Source organism: Peromyscus leucopus, chromosome 10, assembly GCF_004664715.2.
Source record: "Peromyscus leucopus breed LL Stock chromosome 10, UCI_PerLeu_2.1, whole genome shotgun sequence".
Taxonomy (NCBI): Eukaryota; Metazoa; Chordata; class Mammalia; order Rodentia; family Cricetidae; genus Peromyscus; species Peromyscus leucopus.
Genome location: NC_051071.1, coordinates 51872896 through 51899231, shown reverse-complemented (window position 1 = coordinate 51899231; position 26336 = coordinate 51872896). Strand labels below are relative to the sequence as shown.

Sequence of the window (26336 nt, the reverse complement as noted above, 5' to 3'; positions counted from 1 at the left end):
AAGTCCCCCGCCCCTCGGCACCTCACGGCTGCCGGCCTTCACGTGGAGTTCTCTGGACGTTGCAAAGCCACCGAGGAATATCAAGCCAGTGTCTATTGGAAAAGGCGGCAGCATGAATGTACTGGCTGGGAGATTAAGGGTCTTGGGAATCTCATACTCTTCGGCTTTTCCACTCCTCATTTTTTAAAGAGATCGTCTGGGATCATACAACCATAGAATAGCAGCTACCACGTACCAGATCTCTGCTTTGAGTTAAACTGGCCCTTCCTTGGTTTACGTTCCCATGCCCACCCCTCCCTGTTTTCTGCTCTAAATGCAGCGTCACAAAGGTAAATACAGACGGACTGGATTTCTCGACATGCCTTTGAGTGCATTTAGAAAGGACCCTACAGCTCTAATGGGTTTCCAAGCTGTGAAGCCCGTGCCTCGGCAGCGGGGTTTTCTAGGCCAGTGTTGCTGGGTGCCAGTCCACTGTTCTAGGCACCTGGCTTCAAAGGATTCTTTCCTGGCTAATGTGTCCTGTGTAGGCTGCTACCGGGCCCACTCCAAGACATGACTTAACCCCATCTGCGAAAGAATTACCCAAAGCGCTTGTTCCGTTGCGGCTAATCTACACACTTTTTTTTTTTGAGGATTAGGACAGCATTAAATAAGCAATTACTCGTGAAGCATTTAAAAGCATCTAGCAGTGAGATCACTAAAGGAATATTACTTAAACAGGAAAGAAAAAAATACACATGTATTTTGTTTGTGTTTTGAGACAAGGTTTCTCTGTGTAGCTTTGGAGCCTATCCTGGAACTCACTCTATAGACCAGGCTGGCCTCGAACTCCAGAGATCTGCCTGCCTCTGCCTCCCCGAGTGCTGGGACTGATGACGTGAGCCACCACCGCCCGGCCCCATGTATTTTTTGAGACCAGGTCTCCTGTAACCCAGGCTGGCTTAAATGCTTGCTCCTCCTGCCTCTTCCTCCCTAATGCTGGAATCACAAGGATGTGCTACCACACACACGCTGGAAACAGCGTTTTCTTTTAAGCAGTATTTATAGAGAATGGGATATGGCTTTCAAATACTCTTTCCGCAAGGTCTCACGTTTTAATTTGTAACTTAAGAACTTCAGCCAACCCTCTGACACTGGCCAGCTTCGGATAAGACGGCAGGGGGGCACACCCAGAGAGGCACAGTGCTCAAAGCAGGGCCCCGGGGTCAAGGGCGGGACTGTGGGTGTGCCCTAAGTAGCAGCCTGGCTCACCAGTTCTCCATTTGCTCTTAGTAAGAGTTCCCTTGAAAGACTTACGAGGTGGGCACAATGGCGTGTGCCTGTCACCCTGGCACTCAGGAGGCTGAGGCATTGAATGAGATCAGCCTGGGCTACACACCCAGACCTCATCTTTAAAAACAGACAAAAACAACCTACAACTGAATTTTTGAGGGGAAGCACTATGCGACTGTGAAAAACAGAGAGCACAGGCTTCTGGGACACTTCCTTTGCCCGGTGCCCCAGCTGGGGAGAGGAGTCGCCCTTCGTCACCCATTAGGGACTATCGACGCCAGCATCCCTATACCACTACCTCAATATCCCTGTATCAGCGTGGTGGTAAGCTCACCCGGGAGCTAAAGGTGGGCATGACTGCAGGAGACCGGACACCACCAGAAACTGCTGCTGTCCAGCCAGAGCTCATCCTCGACTGCGGAGTCATGTGACAAGACTATAGAATCATGTGACAAGAGGAGAGCAGAAGACAGACAGGAAAGGCGGGCAAAACATTTACTGAAGCCAGAGAAAAGACGTGGGAGAAGGATGATGGGGGGGGACGACGACGGGACACGCCCCTGAAGGGGCGGCGGCTGTTGAGACTGACCCCCGGACCCCACGCAGAGGCGCTAGAGCACCGAGAGGGTACAGGAGCAATCACAATAAAAAAAACCAAAAAACAGAGGGTGTGGGTAGTGAGCACTAGCTCCGCCTACCGTCCCACACACGCTGGAGCACCAGGGGTCAAAGGCCACCTTCTCAGAGACTGCCCACCCCAGTGGTCACACCATGAATGCTGTCACTTAACCACGTGGGGGGGGGTATCATCCTATGCAAGCACATGTTCGGATGCTGGCCAAGGCAGACATCTTCCTGGACTGGTAGGTAGCTCTGCAAGGCAGGAGAGGCTCGGTGGGCAGCCCTGACTCAAAACACAGCGCCGAAGCTTTCTTTCGGCACTGAGCTGCTCCGAGTCGCACAGAAACCTTCTGTGGCCAACCCTGCGGTTGGCCTGGGGATTTTACTAAAAGGCGTTTTCAATGACAGACACACTAAACCGTATTTGAAGTGACGGCTGTTGGGGGCGCGGGGGGCGGGGGGCGGATTCTGTTTGACACATGAAAGCTTTCTGGGATTCAAGCTGAGGGGAACATCAAATCCAGTCTTCGTGAGAACACTGTATACGTGCATCCCAGACCGATGGATGGAAAGAGAAAAAAGGTTCCCGCGGCCACCTTGGGGGACCCGTTCGCTGAAGTTCAACTGCTGTAGGCGTTGGCTGGTGTTGCTCTTGGAGACTGTCTTGACCACCGTCACCGAGGCACCACCCAGGGACACCACCCAACACAGGACATCACAGGTTTGCAATGCCACGCGCCTCCACTCCAGGTCCCCAGGTGCATGGCACTATTCAAACACCGGGCGCACCTAGGTATACTTACTCTTGCAACAGTGCTTGTTGGGGGGACACAGAGTTCATTAAAGGGGGTGACATTTCTTCAGGGTAATAGTCCGTCCTCTGTGTTTCAATCCCAGGCTCTATTTTAATTTTTTTCTGTAATATGGGCTTCTCATAGGATTCAATTACAGGTACTAAAAGAATAAAAAAAAAAAAGAGAGAGAGAAATCATTCTCTATATAATGTATCAATTTCACCTTATAAAGTTCACTGCCCGCTTCTAGCTACTAATCTCATGTATGCGTCCTTCTTCTCCAGCGGGGGTTAGAGCAGGACTCAGTTTGCGAGGGAGCCTCACGGACCCCAGTCTATGGCTGGTACACAGGGGCCTTTTAAGAGCCAGGAGCAGCATGATCAGAAAGTACTTAAGTCCCTGTCGTGCCCAGGACCACGCTGGCACTCAGTAAATCAAAGCATAAACTATACCGTGAAAGTTAACTAATTACTGGACATCCTCCCGGTATCAACACTGCAGAACGAAAACAGAAAGAACTGCTGGGGGGGTGGGGGGGTGGGCAGCCCAGGCCGTCCTCTTGAGGATGTAAAGCTCTGCCTGGAGTCCTCCCTCACCAGACTTCTCGGGGGGAGGACACGGGGGAGGTGGGGGACGCGGTCCACCAGGCAGGCGCCTGGGTGTAGGGGCACAGCAGGCTTTACCTTGCATGCTGCTGTTGGCGCTGTCCATCTCTTCTGACAGGGAGACCATGAGCGGCTGCTGGAGGTGGCTGGTGTACATGAACGGGACGGGCTGGACCACCACGGGCTGGATGACCGGGAGGATGCCGGGGCTCCGGATGCCGTGTCTGGACAGCGCGGCGGCCATCACCGGCGGCATGGACAACGGTACGCTGAAGGGCTGCACTCCGGGAGAAGGGGGCGAGTATTTCTTAATGGGCGGGCTGGAGGGCGGCATGCTCAGCACGGGTGAAGCTCTCCGGTGGGAGGGGAACTTGAGGGAGGAGGGGGAGCTGCCGGCGGAGGGCGGCGAGCCCCGCTTGTTCACAGTGAGGTCCACCGGCTCCATCTGTATGCCGTGAGTAAGGCCTTCCGGGGTCTGGAAGAACTTGTCGGGTAACGGGGTGGAGTAGATGACCCCATACTTGTTGGGCTTCATCGACTCTATGTAATTCGCTGGGTAGGACTGTCAGAGGTGAGAGAGACAAATAAAAGAGACAAAGTGTAAAGAGACGTACTTTAGATGGAGAGACGAATGACCCCTGAAAAGCCATGGGGGACGGTTCGGCAAAGGCTAATATTAAGGTTATTGGGCCCCAGGGGGAAAAGAATGTCATGGTTTTCACATCATGGGAAGGCTGATCCACCTACCCTGGCTGCATTCGAAAGTGGTCTGCGTCACCAAAGGCCTGTGGCCTTCATTAGGAGTCCACACCGATACCAAGAACAGGCCAAACTATACAACCCGCTGCTTTTCTGGCGTTTTCTTCTTTGCTTTTCTTTCTTTCTCTTTTTTCTTTTTTGTTTTTTTTTTGAGACAGTCTTACTGTGTATCCCTGGCTAGCCTGGAACTCACTATGTAGACTAGGTTGGCCTCAAAGTCAAGAGATCTGCTTGCCTCTGCCTTATCGGTGCTGGGATTAAAGGTGCACACCACCACATCACTCATCCTGAGCTTCTCTGGCTGGGGCCTTGACTGGGATTATCCTTGGGATCATACTCTCTCTTCACTGGGCCCGGACAGACTGAATCGCTGCCTGGCTATGAACTGCAATTGTTTGCCTTTATCAAAGTACCATTCTGGACCCAGGGCCAGTCAAAGCACCCAGGAAGAGGGGAGCCAGGCAAGGAGACTTTAATCACCTGTCTTTATCGGGTTCTGGTGTCACCTTTTTTTCCTCCTAACCTTTAAAGAGATGCTTGTTATTACCACTACTCTGAATTATGTGCAGGTATGTATATCTACATGTAGGAGTGTGCACGTGAGTCCAAATGCCCCAGGGAGGCTTGAGACATGGAGTATCTGAGAGCTGCAATCGGAGACGGCTGTGAGCCACCTGACAGGCATGCCGCACTGAGACCTGCCCGACGAGCAGCAAGTGCTCTTCACCACTGAGCCGCCTCGCCATCCCCAGGATGTCACTTTCTGAACTTTATGACCACTAGCTGCCCCCTTCTGCTCCTCTTTACCTCGCTCGGTGTCACCTGTGTGACCCAGTGACTTCCACTTGCCCCTGTGGGAACTCACCTTCTTTGGCAAAGCCCCAAATTACAGCGATAGGCAGTAAAAGATCTGCTGGACGCCGGGGAAAAAACTACCAGTACTCTGCAGAGTGCAGAGGAGTCAAACCAGAAGTACCGGGCACAAGGTTTTGGCATCAGCTCTCCGCGAGGGCCGGAGGGTTGAGTAACGACAATCCGTCCACTCCTCCCTCTTCTTATTTATTTAAAATTTGTCTTTTGTTTGTTTGTTTTTTAGGCTCTAACTCCATAGCCCAGGCTGGCTTTGTACTTGTAGCAATCCTCCTGACTCTACCTCTCAAGTGTTGGTCTGCACCAGCACACACAGCTCTTTCTTTAGAACTAGCCCCACCCAGGTATAAGACAAGAGGTCCAAATTATACAGCGACGTAAACATTAATAAGCATATTTAAATTTAATTAAAATAGGTGGTATTAAAAGAAGGCCAGGGCTCACTTAAGAAATTAAGACACTATGCACAAAGAGGATCTCAGTAATTAAGGAAGTTTCATACACTTTATTTAATTTTCCAAAGGACACAGTTCTGGTGGGAGGCAAAGCTTCATGAAGCGGAGGGCAGCCACGGACCTCTTCACACAGTGCAGCATCTTCCTGATCTTCAGCCTTGTGCTTCCCAGACCTCCCAGTGACCCAGATTTGCAGGCCCACAGTGGCTGGCGGCTGAGCAGGGCGCAGAACGAGGCCACGCTTTCCATCACTGTCACAACTGGATTTTCTATCCGTGGCATGAATTTAAGACAAGTGGGAATGCAGACAGAACCGGGGGGATTTGCAAATTTAATAATATCCTCAGGGTTCCCCAAGTCGGCATGGAGGAAAAAGCCACCCGTCAGGCTGAGTTTGATACACACTTTGCATTTTTATTCACACTTAACACAAATCAATGTCCCTGATAAGCACAGGGAGGTCCTTTTGGACACTCAACTCTGCGTACATAATTTAACTATTTCCAGTTCAACTGCCTCACAAAAGGTTGAAGAACTGTGGTCCTTTCCATTGGCTCACTGGCAAGTTCTAGAATCTTCCCTCCTCAGGCACACAGCCTAACGGCAGTGGTGGACACCCATTTGGCACGCACAGTGTAAAAACGGATGCACCTTAGGTGTGACTTGGGGTGCGAACCCCATTAAAGCCACTTGCCCTCTGGTCTGGATGGTGCTACCTTCTAAGGTAGTACACAGATGTTCCGGCCTCAAGTGTTGGAACAGAAAGGTCTTCTCTGGCCATTGGCAGGCATGAATGGAACCCCAATGTCCTCCATCCTACCCCGTCTTCAGCAACAGAGCTACCCAAAGACGAGACACAGACGAGGGAGGGTCTACCAGCTCCACCCCCAGCCCTAGGTTCTTTTCTTCTGTGGAACTGTCCATCGGGGTGTCCACGCCTCTCCTGCATGCATGTATTTGCTGACTGCTGCTTGTCTCTGGAATGCGAGCCAGGGGCTTCATAAACACTCCGAGGCCAGATGTCTGGGATGGGTTCATCAGCTCTCGGAAGCTCTTCACTCCCGTCGAAACTCAGAATAGTGCCGAGCCTTCTGATTCTTGAAGACAGGGGGGTGGGGGGGGGCGGTAGGTGGAGGGGAGGTGGGAGCGGTGGGGGGGTGGTGGGCAGAGGCTTGGCCACTCCGCCAGGGGCCTTACTATTACTTTATACAGCGAGAATGTCCAGTTTCATATTTTCTTAGGAACGGCTTTGGAGAGGTCTCTTTACAGGACAGTCAGTGGGCGGGACAAGTGACAGGAACAGGAAGTCTCTACTGCTGGTGACCATGAAAACAAGGCGTACCTGTGACAGGGCCAGGCCGGTGTCCTCAGACCACAGGTGGGGCTCTGGGCACAGGAAGGCGGAAGGCGGGGCGCGTTCATAAACACTTGCTCTGGGCCCAGCAAATGTTCTGAGGCGAACAGAAAGGCGGCTTTCTGTCCACCCCGTCCAGGAAACCCACCAAGGGCGGCGATCGGGACAGAGCTCGGGAAACGACTGGTTTTTAAGGACCTCTCACAGAACAAGGAGTCTGCTGCTGGGTGACAAGAGTCACCAGGAAAGAAAAAGAGGACTTCAGAAGGAAGTCAGAGGAAGATTCAAAAGTATTTTTTAAACGTTTCTCTTCCTCAGCTTGTTTCCTTTCCGATGGCCTGAATCAGAGCCTCTGGTTTTCACCTTTCCCATGAGTCCTTTCTGTCGTGTGCACAGACTTTACAGGGTTTAGATTTCAGTAGAAGACAAAAGCTGCTATTTCCTCACTTTCTCTAAACTATGACAAAAATAACGAAGAATAGGCGTGCTCTGGCCAGGGTTTTCTTTAAAAAGGAGAAAGGTGGTGGGAAGTGATGGCAGACACATGGACAGACACAACAGCATCGTTGTGCTTTTTCTTAGGATTTAAAAAAAGGAAAATTCTGAAGGCTGGGGAGGTGGCTCAGTGGTTAACAGCACCTGCAGAGGACCTGGGTTTGGTTCCCGGCACCCACGTGGCAGCTCACAACTGTCTTGACTTGAGTTCCAGGGGACCAATGTCCTCTCTGGCCTCCTCAGGCACTGCATGCACCCACACATACATGTAGGCAAAATACCAATATACAGGATAAAAGTTTCTCTGTAGGCACAGTGGGGCAGGCCTGCGATCTGAGCACTCAGAAGGCTGAGGCAGGAGGATTGCCATGAGTCAAGGCCAGTATGGGATAACACAGCAAGATTCCGTCTCAAAGGCAACAAAACCAACCTTACAAATGTTCAACGCTGCTCTAACACATGCCTTTTTGATTCCTCCACATCTTCCTACGAAGGTGGGGGAGACGGAACCGACCTGAGCACAAACTGGAGCCCTCTGTACTTCATGGTAAGGACTGAATTAGCTTCTGGAGACAGAATGCAACGCACTCTGTGTCAGGCGAAGCTGACCACTAGCACACGAAGGAGGAAAAAGTTACTAGTTAGAAAAACACTTTTAGACTTCACCTTTATATGTGTGCTTTGTTGGTCTGTGAACTTGACACAAGACGGGGGTACCTGGGAAGAGAGACCTCGACGGAGAAAAACCGTCTCCTGGAGACTGACCCGCAGGCTAGGCATGTCCGTGGGGCCTTTTCTTGATTAAATGATTGGTGGGAGAGGACCCAGCCCACTGCGGGAGCTGTGGGCGGAGTTATCCTCGGGCAAGCGGTCCTCGGTTGTATCAGAAGGGTAGCCCTCCAAGGTCTCTGCTTCAGGATCCTGCCCTGATTTTCCCTCAGTGATGGGGTGTGGCCGGGCGGGACCTGAGAAACCTTCCGACCACACCCCCCACTTTGCTTTTGATCACGGTGTTCATCACAGCAATAGAAAGCATTCTAACACATAAAAAGATAAAGAGTCACTCTATCCCCTCCCGCCAGCTAAGCTGCATTTTCCTTGCACTTGGTTATCTCAATTTGGTAACGTGGGTCTTCCCGTTAGTTGCAATTGGGCTCTCGTGAGCCGTCTTTTCATGCTTGATTAAGAACGCTGGATGTACACCAGTCAAATGTACCAACGATGGCCACGCACCATTGATAAACATTATATTCTCCAGTTACAGACCAGAGAAGCTTTTAACGTTCACTTTCCTGGCGTTATCCAGCCACTGTGCTGGAATGTAAATGCTGTCTCCTCAAAGATGCTCTCACTTCACTTTTCATTATGGACACGTGTAGAGAAATCCTTCACTGGCTTAGTAGTATCCATGGCAACCCGAGTTCCAGGCTCCTTAGAGTGACCCCATGTCCTGTCTAAGTATTTCTGGCAGGAACCTCCAACAGCCAGTGCAGAAGGATGATCTAATTCTGCAAGTGTGTCTTCCCCAGGCTTCAGATACACATCCAGAGGCCAAGATTTTCCCCCCCTTGTGAAGATTTTTTCCAATCCCATGGAAGAAAAGAGCAAGACAGACTGGGAGTGTTGCCTGTTAGTCAGTAGCCGCTAAACCACATCCTCAAGTCTAAACTAGCCCTGCTTCGAAAAGTCGGCACCTCTCTGTCACCCACGTCTCATCTCCAGGGCACTAGGACTGGACCTACACAAAGACCTGGACGGACTCTTCGTCCCCTGGGGGCCTAGCCGCACCATGGCCTGGCTCCCAACAGGGGGACAGTTTAGCCCTGAGGCTTACCAAAGGGCCATGGATGTAATTCCCACCCAGCCACAAACTATTCCAAAGGCAGTAAGATTCTGGCCTCGCTGCCAAGTCCCTTCTCTGGCCGGCTTCTCCTCAGTCATCCCTGACAGAGCCACAGCTCCATATGGCTCCTGTCAGTGCTTTTTTCTTAAATGACTTTATTCTCAACGTATTTTACCCACGCATTTGTGAACTCACTTTCACTGTGGACCGTTCGGCCTGTGGCTGACCCTGTCTAGGGGGTGTGGGGGATGGGTCCTAAGGATGGAGAGCGGCACCTCGTTTATTACTGGGGGCTTTGAGAAATGCCTCCTGCCCAACAAGGGGCACATGCTAGGAAACAACACAACACACGATGTTATCAGTGAGGAGAGAGAGCTGCTCCGTCTTGGGACACTCACCACAGAGACAGGGTCCATGGCCTCCTGCTTGACAGGGACCGGGTCAAACATGAGCATTCTTTTCGTTAAGCCTTCTAGGGTGTTCTGATGTGTGGCCTGGAAAACAAAATGACAAGCCTAGTCTTAATACCAAGGTCACATGATCTAAGGAAAATAAAAATCAGCCCCCTACCCTGTTTTCTCCACTCTATCTTCTCTCTCACCCCCCGGAATGGCTAGAATTATTTGCCTTACCTACCACGAAAGATGCCCTTTCGTATAAATGAAACCAGGCCTCACGGGCAGGACTCAATGAAGCAGCATTTCTTACTCAACTATACAAACCCTGACGTTTCTGACGTTTCTGGAACAATATGTACAGCCTCTTCTGGCAGGAACCTTGCTTGGCATTGCTGGGCAGCTCAGCAGAAGATCCACCCCACCCCCATGCTCATCGCAGAAAAAAAAAAACCAGGGAGAACGAAACCGAGAAGCAACCAGCACGGACACCTGGGGTAACCCTCCAGACCCTCTGAAGTGGGAAGAATGTCGTACACGCACTGTGAAGTACCTTTACGGTCCCTTGAAGACTTTATTGAAAATGCTTCTTTGTAGTAATGAGTACGGACTCAAACCATCCAACTCACCATGCACGTGAGCGGATCCGTTTAAATTGTCACCTTTCATTCGACACGAGGGCCCACGGCCAATGAGGTAGCCTGGTGGCCAAACATGTCTGCTGCTAAGCCGGATGACCACAGTTCAGTCCCCAGAACCTGCATGAAGCAGGAGCAAGCAGCCCTCTGAACAGGCACACGCACAAAGAAAGGAGGACATAATAATAAAAACATTGATTGGGGGGGGGGAGAACAAGGGAATCCGTGGCTGATATGTAAAATTAAATTATAAAATAAAAAAAAACACTGTTGGACCCTGGGTTTCCAAATGTTCACCACTACAGACAGCATTGACATTCTCTGCACTTGTATCCCACGCGGTCTAATTCTTACGACAAATTTTCTAAAGGAGAACTCTTTGATTCCATGTTGATGGCCCCCAAATGATAAATCATCTTATTTTGAGCGAACCATTACCGGAGGCTGAACCTTTTTCATTTTAATTTGCCATTTACATTTCTTTGAGAGAAGTCTCCTCGGATCTTGAGACATACCGCCCCTACACCCACACCCACTCACGGTTTTCTGTATTAGCGTGCTCTTACTCTACTGTCAAGGCAAGGCCTACCTTGGGCCTATCCTGTCCTGCTCTGTAAGCACAATCTGCTGCACAGAGCCACTGCCCACCCGCTACGGACTTCACCCAGCTGCATCGGGTCCTCACCCGTCCCAACCTGAGTTACATGCGTAGCGCTTTGATTTGAGGCAAGGTCATTCAAGGTCACACGTCACCCTGGTTCAGGTGGCAAAGCGAGTTAAGTTTCTCCTGAGAAACGTGGCATGCCTGTGATCTCAAGCACTAGGGGAGACTGAGGCAGGAGGACTGCCCCAAGTTTGAGGCCAGCCTGGGCTACACAGCAAGACTCTGTCTCAATGGTTAAGAATACACACCGCTTTTGCATCAGCCTTGAGTTGGGTTCCTAGCACTCATCCTGGGTGGCTCACACCCATCTCTAACTTCAGCCTTTGGGGACCCAATGCCCTCCCTCTCCGCGCCTCCACGGGCCTCTGCACTCACCAGCACATACCCACACAGAGGCACACAACTGGAAAAGAAAACCTTTAAAAGAAGTTCCAGGTTCTAGAGTCGTCTGTGCATCCTCTCCCTCAGTGTGGAGGATGTCCCTCCCATCCCCATGGTCCCATGACTGCAGCGCCCAGAGTCTTGTGAGCATGTGTTCTAGAGTCTCTGCATCCTCTCCCTCAGTGTGGAGAATGCCATGGCCTCATGACTGCCGTACCCAGAGGCTTGGGAGCATGTGTTCTCGAGTCTGTGCATCCTCTCCCTCAGTGTGGAGGATGTCCCTCCCGTCCCCACGGTCCCACGACTGCCGCACTCACAGCCTCCTGCACATGTGTTCTAGAGTCTCTGCATCCTGTCCCTCCGTGTGGAGGATGTCCTGCCCCCACTGTCCCATGACCACAGTGCCCAGAATCTCCTGCACAGGAGCACCAGCAGGTACACACCGTCACACTTCCAGAAGCATGAATGTGGCACCAGGTGGCTCTTGGCCTTCAGCCCTTCAATGGAACCTCTTCTGATTTTCATGTAAATATCATCCACCACACACAGCCCTGACGTCACAGTGAATTGCCCCATACCCTAGGATGCCTCATAATCTGCCAACACAATGTGACACCAGGTTGCTCAAACCCATGGTGTCTGTCACCACCCTCTCAGGTATCCCAGCAAAAAACAAATGGGCAGCAAAAAATGGGTGATCTCATTAGGAAGAACGCCTCTTTGTGCCTTAGGATCTAATAACCAGCCCTAATCCAGCAGCTCTGCAGCTACACACACTCCCACACACACACCCCAAACCTTAGAGAAGGTGCAGCATATCTCTTGATGTTGCTGGAGACCAAAAAGCTAGTTGACACCTCTCCTTACACTGATAAGGTCACAGTTTAGCAGCTTCCCACCAACACCTCAGCCCTTTAAATGGAATTCACCAGCACCATCATCAATCCCACAAGATGGTTATCTTGGCGCTCACATCCCCAGGTGAGGAAGGAGAGAGACCTGGCTTTTGAGGCCTCAGACTTCTAGCCCCGAGGCAATCCGTCTCACAAGCAGGAAACAGACTACACTCCTTCTTCAAGTTTTAGGAGCCTTTTCCTCTAAATTACTCACTTCCACAGATGTGCACAGCATTTTGGATATGTGGTACCTACTAAACACACACACACACACACACACACACACACACACACACACACACACACACACGAGACTTAACTCCTTGGCTTCAAACCCTGGAGCAATATGTAAAGATAAACGCCTGGAACCCTCAACTGTTAGCAAGAGCTTCTAGGGGGAGCCACATGTGGTGGTACACGCCTAGATCTCAGCACTTCGGAGGAAGGTGAGGCAAGAGAGTGCCACAAGTTCAAGGCCAGTCTGGGCTCCTAAGAGAGTTGGGAGCAAGGGCTGGCTACACATACCCGTGTAATGATGTTCAAGTTTACTGTTTCTGTAGTTAAAAGTTTAAAGGGGACGGAGGACAGAGAGGATGGGAGGAAAACGGACTGAGTGAACACAGCAGGCTGCCTGTTCACAACAACTGCAGTGACTTCTCTGTACCAATCGCCGCGGCCACCGCTTTAGACTCCACGGGTTCTGGTGAAGAAGGATCAGGAAAGAGGCAGTGCGACTCTGGCAGAATGCTTGCCTTCTGCCGGAAGGCCCTGGGTTCAATCCTTCAGACCCGAACTATAGTATTTAAATCATGAGAGAATGACCACAGTGCCACCAAAGCGCCTTCCCCCCAAGTAAAAATAAGCTAAGAGCTGTAAGAATCGGGGTCTTTAACAGTGTTGCGCTACTTTTTCTACTTTTCAGACAGGGTCTCGCTGTGTAGCCTTGGATGACCTAGAGATTACTAGTAAACCAGGCTGGCTTCGAATTCAGAGCAGCTCCACACCTGCCTCTCTCTCTCCCCCAAGTACAGGAATGACAGGTGCGTACCACCACACCTCCCTCGTTTTCAAAAAGGGATTCTGAAACCACCGCAGCTTATTTATAAAGCCTTTCGCCGCACTGGCCGCAATCCTACACAGAACCAGTAGGTGGCGCACTAAAACAGGCCTTGGAGCCCTAAGACGCTGGCAGAAGACTGGCGTGTGCCCGCCTCAGGGTCTTTAAAAATCTTGTGGGTTTTAACCAAGCTGAGGAATCCTATTAGCCACTTTATGTGGGTATCCCAGAGATGAGGAGCCTCAAATGTGGTTGTTGTTGTTTTTCTGTTTTCCAACCAAACACACATTTACATCTTAGCTCTGTTTCCGCTCAACACGCAATCTGAATTAAGCAATGGCAAGATAAAACAGCAAAACCCACTTTTGTTTTTTAAAACTAAGTTACTGAGGCGCTTAAAAACCAACCACACAGGAAAATCACTTTTGCCCAAATAACTTCCCATAATTGGAGCAACTGGGCGATTCGTCAGGGAAGGGCCCGAAAAACTGAATTTTCATTTAGAAGTGACGTCCCTTTCTGAACATCCCCCGACTCCAATTCTATTTTTGACGGCAAGGGTCAGATCGGATCAAGGGTCAGATTTCTGTCAACATACAAAACTGCAGAATTACATGAGAAGCCTGGCGAATCCCTGAGGCGACTTCTAGAAAGGACACAGCCAGTCTGAGGCTCACAGTACAACTGCTTCAGAAGAGAAGGAGTGGATGGAGGCGGGGAAATGAAGTCCACGACTTCTCAGTTTGTTGAGGACAAACTGGCCTGACACTCTCTTTTCCTGTCCGTGTCTCTTTCCTCGGGTCCTCAAAGGGTCCCTGTGTGAGTCGCTCCCCAGCCCAGCCTGATCCTAAGGCTTGTCCCAATTACCCGCTTCCAAACCGCAGACAGGTGTGCAGAGACCAGAACCACCAGACAGCCAACCACCAGGCCCTAACCAGCAAGCGCCCCTTTCGCTCTCCCAAGAGTGAATTTTCAAACGAGGAAGTCTGTCCGTGGTCCCCACCCTCCCTCTCCAAAGGACCCGAGGGGGTAAAATCTCAGCTCTCTGTGTATCTTGGCCAGGAGGGCAAGTGTGTGGAGCTGACCTCCCTTTGGAAACCTTTCTCTACATTCCCTTAGCAAACTCTTTGATCGCTCCCAGGGAGGAGAACTCTGGCCAGTCCTCTGCTATGGCCTGGCCAGAGGCCCCGGGAGCCGCCACCGCCACCTACCTAAGTCAGAGGCTGGCCCTGAATGCTGGCACCTACCTGGAAGGGCGTCCAGTTTTCACACCACCCAAGTCTCTGCACCCACCTCCGTCTTCTCCTGTCGATTTGAAAAGAGTCCCACGGAATAGTTCCAAAGCTTTGCCTCTCATAAATTATGTTTGCGGGTTATACCGTGTTTTGTAAAAGGGGAGAGAGATGAATTATTTCGCTGCAGATGGAATATAATGCTCCAGAGAGCAAACAATCCGCCCTCCTCCTCCTCCTCTGCGAACAGGCCACCCAATTTTTTCTTTTCTGCCTCCACCCATCTGCTCCACCCCATGGAGAGTTGCCAGGGCGCGTCCAACTTGTCCAAACAGGACATGGCTTCAGATAAGATTCTGCCCACACCCTGTACTTCGGAAAGACCGAGTGAAGCAATTGACTTTCCATGTAAGCGGGGACAGGTGCAAAGGTGACAGGCAGGAGGGTCCCCCTCCACATTTCCACACCAGCCCCTTCCGACCGGGGGAGGGGCGGGGAGACCCAAGCCTACCCTACCCTGCAGGTCAACTCTCAAGTTCATGGGCACCTGCTCGCTTGGCTCCACTTGTTTTGTGTGTGTGTGTGTTTTTTTTCCTCCTTCCTTTATGCTCCCTGGCGATTCTGTGTTGTCGTTTTAAGGGCAGGCAACCTAAGATAAATTGAAAAATACCCACAACGTCTAATCCTGCTGTGTACACAGCTCCAAAGACCTCGCCTAAGCCCTCCCAGCTCTCCTCTGTGAGGCGTTATATAATCAAACCCAGAAGGGCTGCGTGAGGCCACCAGAGCCTCTCATCTGCCTGGCTCACTAGGAGGTGCCCTCCCTATCGCTGGAGACCCACCTCACTCCACCCCTGCTGGGCCTCCACCCGTGGAGCCCCACCCTGCAGGGAGTGGGAAGGCTGGAAGGGACCTGACTGGCTCCAGGCTGCAGCCGGTTCCTGGAAATTCCACCCTGAGCAAGGATGGCTAGGATCTTAAAAATAACCAGAAAGAGCCGCTGGGGTGGTGTATGTAGTTCCTGGTCCAGGAGTGGGTGTCCACCATGGGGTGACTGCACCTTCAGACACAAAACTGTGTGTGGGGGTGGGGGTGGGGGTGGGGGGTGGGGGTAAGCTGCCCTCCCCATCCACAGTAAACACAAACCAGGAATCACTTGTAACCACTGCTGGGCAACACTGTTGGGCTCCAGCCCAACCCCCCCCCCCTTCCTCCTCCCAGTCTCCTCTCTAAGAGGTTGCCCCTCCCTCCCTCCCTCCCATTTGCCTTATTTTCTGGTCTTTCGCCATGGAAACCTAAGGTCATCTGTGAAGCCCGCTCCACCCCTTTCCCCCTCCACTTCCATCACTGCCATGGAGGCCAGGTCCTCCGGCCTCCTGTGGAGTCCATGACCCAGTAAGCTCCCTTACCACCGTTCCCTACCTCTTCTGCTCCCTCCTCCAGGGGAGCCCGGGGCTGCCCGGGCGGGCGGGGCCCTACTGCTTGTCACCAGCTCCCTAACCAGCCCGGGCTCTCCAAGTGGCCCTGCCTCCCCCTCTCAAACCCCAGGCTTTTGTTCATTTTTGGCCCTGATGCTGGGCAACAGTGTGGAATGCCCCCTCCTCTTCCGGCTTATCTAAATCCTCCTAATTCTTCAAAGACCTGCTCAAGGCCCTCCCTATGTGGCCAGCTGACTGCTCCCTAGTACATCCAGGTTGGCCACCTCTTACCTAGACAGGCTTGGGTGTGTCCTCCAGCACAGCCCAAAGGGTCCAGGCAGGTGCCTCCTCGACACCTTAGGAGGCTCCCTCCCCAGAGAGAGTGGAAAAAAAAAAAAAAACAAGATGTCTCTTCCTATGCTAGGCCCAAGGAGCTAACAACAAAACAAGCAACCCCTCCCCCTGAATAATAATAATTAATTACAAGGGACCAAGCCCCGAGTAGGACTTCCGCAGTCATCTCCTTGGGAGCACACTTGAAATGTTCCAAGGGTGAGGGAGGGAGGGCCCGGCCCTACAGGAAATAAACGATCAAAACTTCCTGAAGAAGTCACTGCCCCTCACCTTGGCCTTGCTTCTCCAGTCTCCGGGAGACCTTACCACCACTACCATCTTCCAACAGTCTTTCTTATCCACCCATGGAGGCCTTTTGAATAAGCCCAGTGTCAAGGGCTCTGAAAAATCTAAAACAGAACCGTAAGGGAGAAAAAGGAAGGAGGAGGCAGCTGGAGGGGAAAGGTTTTGTGTGGGCCAGTCTTTATTTTCTGTAAACCATACTTCTGCTCATATTCCCAGTTCTCAGGAGAAATCGCGGGACTGTTACAAACTTGAGCCCAGCCTGGGCTACACAGAGAGTCCCCGTCCCCAAAACAGAGAGGGCTATTTTTGTTGACCAATGAAAACAAAGGCTGCCACGGGATGTGTCCGCCCCTGCTGGTCACCACCACCTTCATGACGAAGGTCCCGCTCTTTACTCATCCGTGTCATTTCGTGACTTGAGTGGGAACGGCCTCCTCACTTCACAGGTGAGAAGACTTCAAGGGCGAGGTCTAAAAACCTGCCCAGTTCCCACAGCTGGGGCCAGGATTCGAACTCACGTTCGCGGACATCAAGGCTGGCTGTTGGGCGCACCTCTCGACAGCCAGCACAGAGAGGGCTGCATGCTAACAGTGGGACAGTGACTTCTAAGAGGCTGGTCCCTGGGGAAAATGGGACTCAGTGACAATCTTGCAGGGGCCAACAGGAATGATTTTAACCCCTTCCAACTGGCGCTGGCTGCCTGCCCCCCCTTCCTCTTTCCAAGCATATCTGGACACAAGATCAAAAGACATATTCTGAAGGTCCCGAAGTAGGGTATTATTCTTGCCAGCCTATGCACCTGCGATTGGTCCATAAAACTGCTGAGAAAAAGTTGGCAGCTTTACCCAAGTAAATACGGAAATCCTCCCAGTAACTGTACCGAGGTGGAGGGGGGTCAGGTCTCCATCCCCATTTTAGAAATGAGGAACTAGAGGAAGAGGCGAAGGGACTCGTCCACGCTCCTGGAGCTGCAGCCAGGAGGAACCAAAGCAAGTGACTGTTTTCAGACCTGGGCGGAGGGAGCCACTTTTGGGTGGGATCGTCTCACCCTGGGATCACTCCCCAAGACAGAGGGTGTGGTGTGCACACTGGTCCATGGCAAGCAGTGCCATGGGGCGGTTCCAACAGCAATTAAGATTTCAAAATGCCTTTTCAGGTTAGATCACTCCAGGCAGCTCCCCTCCATCCCGTGGCATAACTCAGAATGATGATTGCACGCGGTGGGAGATTAGCACTAATGACTAGGTGTTCAATAAATACCTGGGAGATGAACCAATGTATGGATGTCAAACTACGCCGCTCATGGAGGATCTATATGAAGGACAAGAGCCCGGGATGAACCTGGGATGGAGGCCAGAGAAACATCTCCCAAAACACAAAATGTGACCCCTTTAAGGAGTCAGGGGAGACAGAAGCACCGTGTTTGAAGAGGTAATGCGGAACAGGAAATCGATCTCCCTAATCAAAGCATTTGGGAGTGCAAAGCTTTGAAGGTACCAGGGTATGAAGTACAAGCACAGATAAAATGAGTGGACGGCAGTGATTAGAGCCAACAGTGCGCAGTTCTTGGAGAGAATGGCAGAGGCCACAGGAGACAAACCCAGGCCGCTCTCCAGGGTAGTGTGCCCGACTTCAACAATCTCCATTCCCCTCTTTTCCTGTCCAGATTGGGCTGCGCTCCATGGATGGGGGCTGATTCCAGCTCCGAACCAACCCTTGCCTCATCCCCAACCCTTCCCAAGACTGGTAACTGGAGTATGTCCCCGGCTAGGCTGGACTCAAGATGCCACTCCTGGGAGGGTTTCCCTCTGGGATACCCCCTTTCGGGAAACCAGGGGGAAATCGAGACTAGACCAAGGAGCTTGTTGCTTGTCACCTGCTCCATCGGCACCCCAACCCCCCTTGATAGTGCTGGGGAAATGATAATGTATTCAGCCTGCCAACACAGTGGGAAGGAGTCTCAAAGACCTCCAGCAAGCATTCTGCCAAAGAACTTTACTAGAAACACGCAGGCCGAGGCCTAGAGGGCAGTTTCTTTCATGGGGCACTGCAGAGTCACGGTCCACAATTGGGGGGGGGGCGCGTGGAGACAGTTGGGGTGTATATACTTTTTCTCTTTGGCTTTGCGAGAAAAAACGTCTCTCGTCCAGATCTGCAAAAGTGTCTACAGAGCACGGCTTCTTTTTCGTACTAACTTTCAAGGAAGGAGTCTTTGGGGTGGGTGGGGTGGGGGAGCAGCTACCTCCTTTAGACAATACTCTCCCTTATCAGGGCAGACTCTGTCTGGTTTCCTGTCTCCGAGCTCTGGCATGACTGCCTAAGATGAGAAGCAGGGAGGCCTGGACAGACAGACGGGGCCTGAAATGGGAAGCCTGCAGACCATCCCCTCCTCTCCCCCTCAAAGGCACAGCCGAGGAAATAATCACTTGGCAAACCGGGTGTTAATTGCTCTAAGATTCAAGGGATTTCTCTCCCCATAAAAGCTAGGCTCAATGATAACTAGTAACTTCAAGAAAGAAGTCCACTTTCCAGAATAATGTAATTCCTACTACTTAAAGGACAAAGTTGCCTGTATTTTTTTTTTAATGCAAATGGGTGTAAAAGTAGCAAGAAACACTGAGGAGGAAGGTCACCATTTAATAGCAAAAGTGTAGATTTGGAAATAGAAGAAAAGGCAAGACCCTGGAGACAATGAAGTTAAATTAGGCATGATGAGTTATCTGGTGAGGAGATGAAAACTATTGTTCCCATGTCTTATAATTATAGCAACTACCAAAAGTAAGAAATACGATTTCCCCAACAATTTAATACCGCATTTAAAAGTTTTCAGCACTTCTGACGGTAGATTAGACCCTAATCAATCCTATGAGCCACCTCCCTGGCCCCTCCCCACCCCCAAGCAGAAAGGATGATCTGGAGAACACCTCATCAAGACTGTCTACCCAATCTAGTTGTGCTGTTTGCAACTTTGGAACTAAAAAACAAAACCAAAAAAACTGCTTCAATTTGGAAGACTTATGAACTTCAGCTTAAAGGTCTCTTGTGCTACTGATCAACTTAATATTTCAAGTTGCCTTGTTCCAAGAGAGAAAGAAAAAAAAAAAGGAACCAAAGCGACACTGGGAATTTCTACATCGCCTAAGATTTTTCAAGGAAGGTATCACTAGCCAACTGTTGGGCTCTGGTCACTTTTGTACCCGAGGTAGCTGGAACATTGCACTTTGTATCATCTATATTCTCCTGTTGTAACTAACACTAGCAGGATGGGCAAATTAAACGCAACTACCTATTCTCAGGACTGGCAGGTCAGGTCTGATTTGTATGGTAGCATCTCTTGAATTAATTCCACTAGGCACCACTGTAGATCATCCCTTTAAGTTTTAAAGAAAATCCCCAAGTTTTGAAAAAAAAAAAAAAAACACACAAAAAAACCAGAAAACAAAAAACCCACATAAAAGTCCCCGCCCCCAATCCTTAAAAAAAAAAAAAAGTTTCTCAAGAGCTGGGGGGCGGGGGAGAACAGGATGACAAAAACTTGTTTTTAAACAGTTTATCCAGACTAATGAAGCCACAAGCAAAAAGAACAAAAAACTGATATGAAAGATAATCATCCTTCTGTTTTCAAAATAGAAGATTACAAGTTTCCAAACTATCATTAAAGAAAATCAACCAGTCAGTACCTAGCTTTTCCTTAAGATTTTTATTATTCTTAAATTGGACTAGAAATCAACTCTGGGATAGAGGAAACTCTTTTGTCCTTAAAAAAGAAAGAAGGAAGGAAGGAAGGAAAGAAAGAAAGACTCAGCTGGTTTAATCTTTATCCTTAAAAGAAATAACCCTGGGATTTTTTCCCCCTTCAATACATGCCATGCTTTGCTTGAATAATTTTTCTAGAGTTTTCTCCTTCAAAACAAGCAAGACTTTTTCCAACTCAGTCCAGGTGGCCAAGATATTTAAATGCTCCATCCCCAGGGCCTACCGTGGGCAGCCCAAGTGAACATGAACAAGGTTGGGCCACAGCTTTCTCATAATGCTAGATCTTCAACTCTTGAGGAGTCAATCCTGACCTAATTTGACAGCTTCGGGGCAATGTGCCTATCTTAAAACTGAGGCTCTACCCATCTTCACAGGAAAAACTGCAAAAACAACTTCCTTTGGATGTGTCCATATGCCCATGAATGCCCTCACATCATAATCCAATGATGGAATATGTTTTAAAAGGTAAAAGTATTGATTTGCCCCTATAAACAGTGCAGCAGAGGGGCGTGTGTGAAAAGGTTAACCGACTTCTCATTATGACATAACACAGGCATCTTAAGCAATCGAAGTGCAGAGACATGATAACTCCTGGGTGGGGATACAGAGTTTAGGGGCAGGGACCATGGCCTGGTTTAGGCTACTGATCGACCAGAAAACAGCCCGAAACAGGAAAGAGCACACATATGCCACTTGGAATGTATGACGCAAACCCCAGCCTTGAAACAAAGAACAGGAAACAGCCCGGCCGGCAGTGCTGGAGAGAGAGCACAGAGAAACATTTAGCCGGCCCTCCCTGACCCTATATTCATGAGCAGCTGGAGTTTTTTGAGACAACAACGGGGGGTGGAGGTGTTTGTTCTATGGGTGTGAATAATAACACCAGCTTTATACAGGGGACCTGCCCTATTTACAAATAGGAGCTGCCACACAGTAAACATCCCGAATGCACAAGTCATTTTATCATCTTCAAGCTGCAGAGACCTTCCAAATTACCTAGTGCCAGCCTCCCTCCTGATTTTCTTTGTCCCTTTCAGTCAGGTCCCAAGGGCTAGCAGCCCCCAGCCCTGACCAAATTCTACGTTGGGACAATAATTTGAGCCAAACACCATGCATGTTGGGGAAAAACGGAGAGCAAGCACGGCTTTAAGAATTCAGGTTACAACTAGGTTAACCCCACAGAACCGAAGCTGGACCACGCTAAAGCCTCCCTTAGTCACAGCTAAATTGGAAGCACAGACTTTGACTATGCAGCCACTTCAAAAATCTCATTCTTTCCCAAATGTAGAGGGCACCGCTACTCGCTGGTTCTCCACATAAATCTACTGAAATTCACTTTTTGGGAATGTGATTTTTTCCCCCTCTCCCGGCAGCTCCCTTACTCCAAAACTGACATGCAATCCCTAAACCGCAGCACCAGTTTTTACCCAGATATTCTCTCTCTTTTTCCCTTAGGTATTCTTAAGGCAGCAAAGTCCATTTAAAGTCCCATCCACAGTATTTTTCTTTATACTTTCTCAGCCAAGATGGTTTAACTCAACTCAGGTTTCCATTATCAGAGATTTAAGGATTGGTATGTAGACATAACTACAGGTTAAAAAGAAAAATCGGGGGGAGGGGGATGGGGGGAGGCATCGCTGTACCCATAGCAACAAGATTGGATTTTAATATAGAAACTTTGCAGCAGAGAGACAATAGCTTTCTCCACAGCCAAGTAGTTTTCTATCGCACAAGGCTTCGCGACCCAAGCAGCTACTTTTCTTTGTTATTCTCACATCTCCATTCTTAACAACTGTGCTCTCCATGTCAGTCAACCGATCTCTTACCGAGCACCTTCACAGGGCTTAACCAACAGTGCCGGTCTGCAGCCAAGCCCACGGCCGAGAAAGCCGCTTTCCTTCAGGGAACTTAATTTTATCAAACATCTTCTTTCAGGTTTCTATTAACAGCCTAAGGTTAGCACACACGTTTAAGCCAAGGAATGACTCGGAGGGATCGGTTCTTCAAAAAACATAGCTAACTTGCAAAATTAGAATGTTTATATTACATAGTCCCCCCCCCCCGCTGAAGACTTCCCTGGGGTGAGGGACATTATCATGCAAGCAGAATTCTCTTATTAAAAAATGCACCTCAAATTTATGCATAAAATATATCAACTACCGGCCCATGCCCCCCTAATTTTGCTTAGTAACAAGATACTAATCTAAATGAGTTCGGAATGCCAATTCATACTTTTCCCCATGCACCAGACTCTCTTGAGACTATTAGAGGAAAAAAAAAATTCTTCGAATAAAATCTCAACGATTCCATGTAAAGTGTTTATTTTGAAGAAATACAAGGTGGACAACTTCCAGTGTCCATTTCACCTGAATTATTCAAAGTCTCATTCACATTCAACCACTACTACTGTGTCCTGCAGGAAAATTTACACAAGTGTTTCTGTTATCTGCCGAAGACATGGATGTGACAATTCCAACTCTTATCTGCCACCTCCAAGCCAGCCACTCTGAAATGTTAGACAGGTCCCAAGGGTCCTGGTCCACACAACAGTCCTGTGGTCCCTAGGCGGCTCCGGTTCCCTAACCCCGAGGGCGCTCTCCATAGACAGCCAAGCTGCAATCCTTTGCGTTCAGGCACTGCGGCAGGTTCTCTCCACGTCCCCAAAGGCAAACTCTCCAAACCTCAGTAATTCTCCCCCCCCCTCCCCGCGCCCGCCCTCCCCGCCCCAAGCCAAATGACCCGGCAGCTCGCCCGCTCCGGGTACCAATCAGGGGATGCTCCTTAAGTCCCAATCGCCCCCAAGTTTCTTGCCAGGGGCGCCGGAGGCTGGGCTCCAAGTTTGCTGGGGCGGGCGGCAGCTGGGGGCGCGGGCGGGGGGCGGGAGCCCCGGAGTCGGGGTGGGAGGGGGAGGAGCAGGCGCGCGGCCTCGCAGCTACCTGGCTCTCTCCAACGCGGCCGCACGCGGGGTGCGCCGGGGGGGCACCGAAGGGAGCCCAGCGCGGGAGGCCCGGGGACCACACAGGTGAGCCCCGCCCGCGGGCTCCCGCTCCACTGGGTCCCCGTATCCCACGATCCAGCCCGCCATCCCCTCCCCCCCAGCTCCGAGACACTTTCCCAAGCCCAGCTGCACCCTGAACCCGTTCTCCGCGCCCCGCTTTCTCCAAGAGAAAAAGAGAGAGAGAGAGAGAGAGAGAGAAAAGCAAGCAGATGCGACCCAAAGCGGGTCGCAGGAGGGCAAGGTGAGGGCGCGGGGACTTACTCTGCCAAGCGCGGTGCCAAGCGCAGCGGCCGGGAAACCCAGGCCCGGCTCCCCGGCGCCCGGAACCCCGCGGGCGGGCAGGTCAAGTGCTCCGGACCGAACGGCGTCGGGGACAGGGACGGCGAGCGCCCGGGCGCGCGCGGGTGGGGTCGCTCGGCTCAGCAGGCGCTCGCACTGCGCTCGGGCCGCGGGCTCCGCGCGGCTCGGCTCCCGGCTCCCCTCTGGCTCCTTGGCACCAACTCCGGGCAGTCACATGACGCCGGCGCCGCTCGCTCTGCGAGCCTCCCCGGGGCTGGCGGGGTAAGTAGAGGCTGGGAGCCGGGGTGGGAGGGTCAGGGAGGGGCAGCGGGAGCCGCCGCAGCCACCCGGGCTGGGAGGGGTCCCCACCCACTTGGGTGGAGGCAGCCGCCTGGAGGGGTCGGCGAGTCACTGGCAAACACGCACCCCGCCCTGCCCTTCCCCGCCCCCGCCTCCCGCGCCGCCCCCGCCCGCGCCCCGCCCAGTCACCCGGGGCCGGCCTGACAGACACTCATTATTCCCCGGAGCCGGGCGCCGCCCCGCCGGCTCGACCTGTCCCGCGAGGCGCGGCGCGGCCTCGGGGCTGGGCGTGAGCAGCCCCCGCCCGGCTCTCCACCCTGGGCCTCCACCCGGCCCAGCGCTCCGCCCCGTGCCCTGCTCCCAGAGCCCGCGCGCCCCGCCCTGGGCCGTCCGGGCCGCCTCGCTGCCGCCCGAGCCCCGGGGGGAAGGAAGGGCGGCGCTGGCCGCTCGCGGCGTCACCCGGCTCGCGGCCCGTAGCATCGCTTCCAAAACACACACACAGCCCCGGTTCGCGGGCGAGCCCAGGAGGCGGGGGTGGGGTGGGGTGGGGATGGGGGGGAGCGGGGCCGTCAATCAGCGGCTCCCGCGGGAAGGGCGGCCCCTCCCCGGCGGAGCGCAGGAGGGCGGTCGAGCGGGTGTCGCGGCGGAGGACGCGAGTCCCGGCGCCCGGGAGCCGCGGTGGCTCCGAGCGCGATCGGGGACCGGTGCGCGGGGTCGCGCGCTGCGGCTGCCTGCGCGCCGCGGCTTGGTGTTCCGGGACTCTGTGGCTGCCCTTGTCCTTTCGCCCGCCCTGCAGGGACAGCCCGGGGGCGCCTCCAGCCCGGAGGGACTTTTCTTGGAAAGGTAGAGACCCTCGGAGGCGTGCAACTCGCTAAGGCCCCGCCTGCCCTGGAGCGAAAAGGCGGCTGTGGTTCGACACTGCTGCCAGAAAACTTTGCAAACTTCGGGCAGATCCTCCCACCTGGGGCGAGAGCTCAGGCTGGCCCCGGGCTTAGCCCCGCGACCTTTTCCTTTCACAGTGTTTAGAAAGCAAGCAGCCTCCAGGCGCTTTTCTGTCGGACTCGTGCAAGGACGATTTCGCATAGCTTTGGTGCTGGAGTCTGATGCCTTTGAGTTTCTTTTTAAAACAGTATTAATGTAATAAGGGACGTAATAAAAAGAACAAAGGACAAATTGGTTCAATTGTTTTAGTTTTGTGTAATGTTTTAAAACAACCCGGGCTTCGGTCTATGGCTTGTTATTGCTTCAAGATGTTTTAAAGGCCCTTTAAGTTCACTTTGATGCCTCATCCAGGCATGTTACTACTTAAAACGTAGTGATACATAGATTCCCCGTTCCTTAATATAACTACACAGTACAATAAAACTAGAACCCGGTAACCTCCAGCATTGAAATTGCCTGTCCTGAGAAGACCCAGCAGCCACTGGTTCAGATACCATCATAATGTCCTCTATTAACTTTTAAAATATAAATGATGGGGGACTTGGGTGACTTGTTTGAGTAAAATACCTACACACAAAAAAAAAGATAGTTGATTTTTGTGTCACTTGTTAATTGCTTTTCATTGGTCACCAACCCATTAGCAGTCTGCTTGAATGATGGCTTGGATCTGAACGAGCTGAAACACGAAGCAATGACTATGGAATTGCTTGCCTGGCTCATAGTAGGTGCTCAAAAAAAATTTCAACTCAAGGGGACATGGGATGTTGAAACCCCATAACCATAGCGCTCTTCCGTTGTTCACATGGGCATGGGACCAAAGAAAGGTAAAGTAGATATGTTGGGGAAAAGGTGGCCCAGGATGAGAAGGTATGGCTCTTTGATATGGGGGTGGGGGGATTAACAGGTTAGTGAGCACTCTGGATCGGGTGGTTCCTAGGAGGAAGGTCAACTCAAAACCTGTGTTCAGAGGCATCCAGTGCTGAGCAGCTCAGTAAGAGACAAGGAAGCCCTGCTAGGTGGGCAGGTCAGAACTGCCTGAAGTCATCATGGACTCTTGCCCCTCCTAGCAGGGTCACCGAACCCCCTTCCATCATTACCTACTCCTCGGTCACTGCCGTGGGCCACCCTGATGTCAACAGTCTCTCCCATTTGTAATATGGCTACCCACTCGGAGAGAGAGTAGAAGCAAGAGTAAGAATGCTCTTTCTACATAGAACGCACATCTAAATGTGTCAGTGTCTTGGGTGACTCAGTTTAGACCGACTGAAGCTCAACCTTTCTCTACTGATGGGTTCCTGTATTAGTTACTTTTCTATTTCCGCGATAAAACACAATGACCCAGCTTAGTGAAGGAAGGGTTCATTTGGGGCTTGTGGCTTTATCTTTATCACCATCATGGTGAGAAAGCAGCAGGTGAGTTGGGATCAAGAAGAGCTGCGAACTCACATTTTGAACAGCAGAGAACTAACTGGGAATGGCGGAAGGCTTTGATACCTCAAGCCGGCTCCCCGGTGACCCATTTCCTCCAGCAAGGCAGCTCCTGAACCTCCCCAAACAGCGCCACCAACAGAGAGCTAAGTATTCAAATGCTTAAATTCCACTCACTGGCATCTCCCATCTGCGGCCATGGGATAATGCAGAATGCATTTAGTTCAACTTCAGAAGTCCCCATA

The 26336-nt window shown here is 51.5% G+C and overlaps 1 protein-coding gene across 3 annotated transcripts in view; it reads right to left on the bottom strand.

The window, feature by feature from the left end:
• Positions 1 to 23485, bottom strand: part of Klf3 (Kruppel like factor 3) — a 30505-nt gene extending 7020 nt beyond the window's left edge. Inside the window, exons 1-4 of one of the 3 annotated variants that reach the window (XM_028861745.2) lie at positions 23404 to 23485; positions 9467 to 9562; positions 3371 to 3854; positions 2697 to 2847 (exon numbers count right to left, since the gene is read on the bottom strand). In XM_028861745.2, coding sequence (XP_028717578.1) covers positions 2697 to 2847; positions 3371 to 3854; positions 9467 to 9523 — 692 coding nt within the window. In that variant the 5' untranslated portion in view covers positions 9524 to 9562; positions 23404 to 23485. Of the gene's footprint in view, positions 1 to 2696; positions 2848 to 3370; positions 3855 to 9466; positions 9563 to 14346; positions 15143 to 23403 lie in introns of those variants that run through there. The other 2 variants (XM_037209039.1, XM_028861746.2) reach the window with 2 other exon arrangements.
• Positions 23486 to 26336: the final 2851 nt, after the last annotated feature.